Source organism: Micropterus dolomieu, linkage group LG12 (genome assembly GCF_021292245.1).
Source record: "Micropterus dolomieu isolate WLL.071019.BEF.003 ecotype Adirondacks linkage group LG12, ASM2129224v1, whole genome shotgun sequence".
In the NCBI taxonomy this organism is placed as follows: Eukaryota; Metazoa; Chordata; class Actinopteri; order Centrarchiformes; family Centrarchidae; genus Micropterus; species Micropterus dolomieu.
The window spans coordinates 3,560,447-3,565,795 of NC_060161.1; the positions used below are offsets into that span (position 1 = coordinate 3,560,447).

Genomic DNA, 5,349 nt, shown 5'->3' on the forward strand with positions numbered 1-5,349 from the left:
TCGGACAGGCTGGATCTGAATGATCCTTGTGCCCAAACTATTCCAGCATCAACAACAGCTGTCTCCCATTTTTTTTTAACCTAAGAACACTGCACTAAATGAGAACATTGTTCAACTCACAGTAAAACCAGACTACTACTAGGAGGTCTTCCCACCGGACTTAACCTTTCCAACCGGTTTCCCACTACTCAAGTCCCTCATTGCGCAACACTATCACACATCTTGAACAGCTGTGCAAAGGATTGTACTTCATGACAGAATAAAAAAGGACATATCACCTCAGTGGGAATGTACAAACATTCCTGTGTTAAATCTTCTATGCTCCTTCTCTGTAATAGTAAACTAGGTATTTTACACATTTTTACATTAGTCTTCAAGGCAACTTTATTTATAGACAGCTTTTCATACGCATGCATACATTACATAAAATATGACACAATAAAAAGAGGAACAAATTAAGATAAATTAAAAAATAAGGCAAAAATTGGACAACTAAAGCTGCACAGATGACGAAGCAACTCAGTGTTCATAAACCCTACAAAAGAAGATGGTTTTGAGGGTGGATTTGCCACTTTTGGGGCACATTTTAGAGATTTTGGAAGTTTGTTCCAGGTGTAGGAAGCAATCCTTGTTTTGTCTTAGGTCTATAAACAGTTAGTACTCCCTTTTGGGACAGCGTAAGGGTTCTTGATAGTAATTTGGCCCCCAGCCATTTAGAGTTTAATAGACCAATAAAATAAGTTGGTGTGATATGGTCCTATGTTTTAGTTTTTGCGAGTAGCCTATACTCTAAACCAAAATGGTGATAAATAGCACTAACAGTGGTTCATTGGTTTGTAATCATAGGGGAACCAGTTTCCATGCTAAATATACCTTTGTCAAATGGTGTGAAGAACTTTTTGGTACTATACTATATATATATATATATATATATATATATATACACACACTAATACTACTATACTACAAAGACCGTTATAGTAGTCTAATCTGCTAAATGTTGTATTGTTCAATAAAGAGTCCAAGTCAGTGTTTGTTTTAGAGGTGGACTGCACCTTTGACTTTAGTTCAGAGGAAGCATTTATGACCAAGGTCAGTAAATGCCAACCACTCCTAAATACCATCTCAGAGCTGGGTGATAGGTGCAGTTGATTTGTTTTTACATTTAGCAGCTTAGTACTGACAGGTTGGTTGTAAGACAGTGGTGAAAAGTTTCTATTTATGGTGGAAATGTTTTTATTTATGTAAAAGGAAACACAAAATTCAGGTGGCAGGTGACATTTCAAAATATATAAATAAAACAGAATCTAAGTCAGCGCAGCTCTCAGTCATTCTGTGCTGCTTTCAGATCTGTTTCTCCTGCGGATCAACTTTTCTCCTGTAATATCATCCCTGCTGAGGCAACACATACTATGTAGGCATGATTTAGTCTTCCCTCCTCTTTTATCATGTTCACAGGGAGAGAACGGAAAACTTGACCCAAGAGAAACTGTGTGAAGAAGCTGTTAAAGTTATTGACCGGTGCTGCACGTTTTATAGTCAGTAGCTTGTTTTTTTAGCTTACGTTACTTTTTTTGAACAAAGCCCATTTGTTTCTTCTATATTTTAATTGCACAGCATGCTTTTTTAATGTGCAAATACACCTTTTTAAAGGCATTTCCATTTGTTATTTAACCACATGCTATATTTCAGAACGCTTTTTTAACAAATTTTCTTTAAAAAAGTGATGGGTGTTATGGGGTTGTGTGGTGTGGGGACAGAGAGGACCCAAAAGCAGCACTCTGAGGGATAAAGGGGTAGAGGGACTGGAGTAGAGGGAGAGGTGGATGTTGGGGAAACACAGGCACGGGGAACCAGGAAGACTGGGGGCCAGGGAGCCGGGGAACACTGGGGCCGAGGAAGCGAGGAGCGGTGGGGGAACAGAGAAACATGAAAAGCCTGAACACAGAGGTGGCACCGGGTATGGAGCAACGACGATCAAGCGAGGATGGTGTGGAGAACCGGGGTTGAAATACAGGCAGTCATGAGGTGATTACTGGCAGGTGTGGCAGGCTGATGAGGTGGCTGATGGGATGCAGGTGCAGGTAGTTGGCTGGGCTCAGGAGCAGAGGGAGAGAGAGCACACAGGGGAGAAAACACAGGGAGGCAGGCAGAGAACAGAAAACCAAGGAAAAAAGCAGAAAAACTTATAAAAAGGAGAAAAAAACAGGACACTCACCGTCAGCCAGGCTGCCACCACAACAATGGGGACACAATTAGCCAGTATGTCAGCATTTACCTCCCATCTGGTAAACACTGTGCAGCAATCTTATATTTTCCTGCATGTGTGTGTGCGCAGGAGGAGGAGGAGGAGGAGGAGGAGGAGGAGGAGGAGGTGCCTGAAGCCTCCTCCTTTATTACTACTACTACTACTACTACTACTACACACACCCTTTTTCTCTCAACGCTGCTCGCTCACTTGCAGGACAGCAGCGGATGGACGATCAGCTGCACAGAAAGCAAGCTGCTGCTGCTTCTCTTTGTTCTGTTTACTTTGATCGTCGTCACTCTTGAATTGCTGTTTTTCACTTCCTGTCTAAAGAAGTCTGAGTTTCTGATCTTCGCAGCGACACTCTACTGAAACAACATGAGCACTAACCCAATGGCTTCCTTGCAGTCCAGGATTCAGATGGCAAAGGAAGTCAATGACAAGGACAAGTTGTACAGATACAACGGGGTGCTGTACCCGTGCCTCATGTGCCCTGAGGATAATTTAAAGGCTCTGGAAAACCTCAAGGCCAGAGAGGATGACATCATGCTGGTGGCGTATCCCAAATGTGGTGAGTTACTGTCATCCAGTTACAACACGTCTTAATGAACAGATGTGGTTCAGCCAGAGAGTAACAACCACCAGATGAAACAACATTTGTATAAATAATTAAGTTTTTATAAGGTCACAGGAACATTTGGTCCCACTGTTGTGACCTCTGGCCTTTGATCACTGGTTGCTTGTAATGTTAATGATTATAACACTGGTGAAAGTGAATCTGTAAAGCATATTTTATCAAAAAATGCTTAAAATGGAAAAGTATAAGATCTTCTTCTAGTATTTTCTATCTGTATACAGCATTAGGAATTATCTGATAATCTGAGTAAAATATGGACTCATTTATGAATCTCCTGGTTCTGCAAAACAGAAACAAACAAAAAGATTTATATTCTTTATTTCCTCTGCAGTCTTTCCCACATAGTGAATGTCGGTCCGCTGTTGAAGGAAATATCTGACTGAGGTCATGACTGGTATGCAAATGTAAGGAACTGAACAACCGGAGAAACTGGATTCGCCCCTTTTTTTTGTTTTGTCAAGAACAGCGCGTAACACTGATTTCTGCGGCTGTGTACGGATTAAAAAAAAATAAGATACAACATGTGAATGAGCGAGTTCTAGAGGTGTATTTTTAAACTTTGAACAAATGCTGAGCCAAGCTAACCCTAACTCCAGCTCTGTACTGAACACAGGTATGATTGAAATCTCACTCTCAAAATGAAAACTTCCCATAATGTTGAACTATTCCTTTAATAAATCATCATCCGGTTGAGGAACTTCGGGTTTGGAAAGCCAACACTAATAAGCACATGTGCAGGACAAACACATTAATTATTTAACAAATATATTTCCTTAAATGAAACATAATGTAATGTGCTAAACGAAGCATCTCTCATTTTTCATGTTACACTGTACAGACTGTAATTACAGACAGAAGGAAACTTTTCTTTTTCTACTAACTTCCTTTGCGTTTGCACCTAATTTCCACTCAGATGGCTGATAAACTGTTGCACATACCACAGTCAGCGCTCCCCACAAACATCTGCACAGTCACAGGGGAAAAAGAAAACCCGGAGATTGGTAGATGCAAGACAAAAGGCAGAGTTCATACCAAGCAAGATTTTGAAACCACATCGTGACAATGCAGATTTTGCTCTGACCCCGTTCCAACTTAGCTTAACTTCCTTCCCTCCCATAGACTGCATTTGTAAGAATTGGACATAGCCTCTGGGTCTGAAAAGTAAAGTTAATTAAAACTGCATTCTCTCAATCAGCCAGCAGGGGGCGACTCCCCTGGCTGTAAAAGAAGTGTGATTGTTTAGACGTCCATGAGAAAGTGAGGCTAATTCACAGCTGATTTTATGGTCTCAGTCGCTAGTTTCAAGTCTTCTTCAACACAGCATGATGTTCATTTAGTAAATTATGGTCCCATTTAGAGGAACAGAGACCAGAAAGCAGGGGAGGCTTTAGGGGCGTAGCAATCCACTTATGGGTTGCGTTTTGAAAAGCATTTGTTGGACAGCAAATTGATGTTCCTACACTTTAGCTTTTGTCGAGATTGAACAAACACATTAGGATTTTGTTACGTTTGAATTGACGTATGTAGCTAACGTTAGAAACGATGTAGCATGCTAACTTGCACAACGTAACATAAATAAAAAAATTTTTGTTTCACATGGGAACCGAACGCCGGTCTCCTGGGTCAGGGGCCAACTTGCTATCCACCCGACCCCCCTCCACCACCATAGTGTCGGACTTTCATGGCTATTCTATGATTATATCTCACACTCGCTGATTTTAACTGGGACAGTAGATGTAAAATGATACGCCGTTTCTGCACAATAAAAGTAAAGGCAGTCTAAATGTCTTGAAATGCCAAATGACTTAAGAAATCGCCGTTTTGATGATACCATGCTGCATATTTGCATATTTTGTGGGAGGAGCCCCAGACACCCCCCCCCCACTCAGTAAATATCCCCTCCGGTGTTCTTTTCATCTAACTCACAGCAAGTAAAGTGTGTTACCCAAAAACTGTCTAACTTTTCCTTTAATGAGCAGTTGCTTTTATGAGAGTTTGTAAAAGGTCGGTACTGAATGTAATCCGATGTTCTGCACAATAAGTTCTTTCTCTGGTGATGAGGAAAGAATTACACAAGAACCATAAAGTGAGCAGCAGAAAATAAAAAAATAAAATGATATAAAAAGAACATTTTTATTGTACCTTGTATCACATTGCGAGGGTTCTGGGTACTGGCGTGCATACATTACGGCTCAAACCCGAGTGAATGATTTATTGATATCTAAAAGGCCCTTTCTTTTGAAAACAAAGCGCTCACAGTGTTGGGTTTTTACTGGAAGAAAAAAGCGAGACGTTCCCGCTGTCACCATGGTGCGTTTGAGGAATGCGACATGTTTTCTTTTTGGGGAAGTGTTGACTTTCAAAAGGCTTTTTTTTTTTTTTTTTGCCCACCAGCTCACTGATGGAGAAATGACACGAAGACAGATAAGTTAATCGCCTTTGGAGGAATGATTACACGCAACCA

The 5,349-nt window shown here is 40.8% G+C and overlaps 1 protein-coding gene across 1 annotated transcript in view; it reads left to right on the top strand.

Annotated features, from left to right (window-relative positions):
• The first annotated feature begins 2,403 nt into the window (after positions 1-2,403).
• sult6b1 (sulfotransferase family, cytosolic, 6b, member 1) overlaps positions 2,404-5,349 on the top strand; it is a 16,244-nt gene continuing 13,298 nt past the window's right edge. Inside the window, exon 1 of the mRNA XM_046065823.1 lies at positions 2,404-2,819. Coding sequence (XP_045921779.1) covers positions 2,627-2,819 — 193 coding nt within the window. The 5' untranslated portion in view covers positions 2,404-2,626. The remainder of the gene's footprint in view (positions 2,820-5,349) is intronic.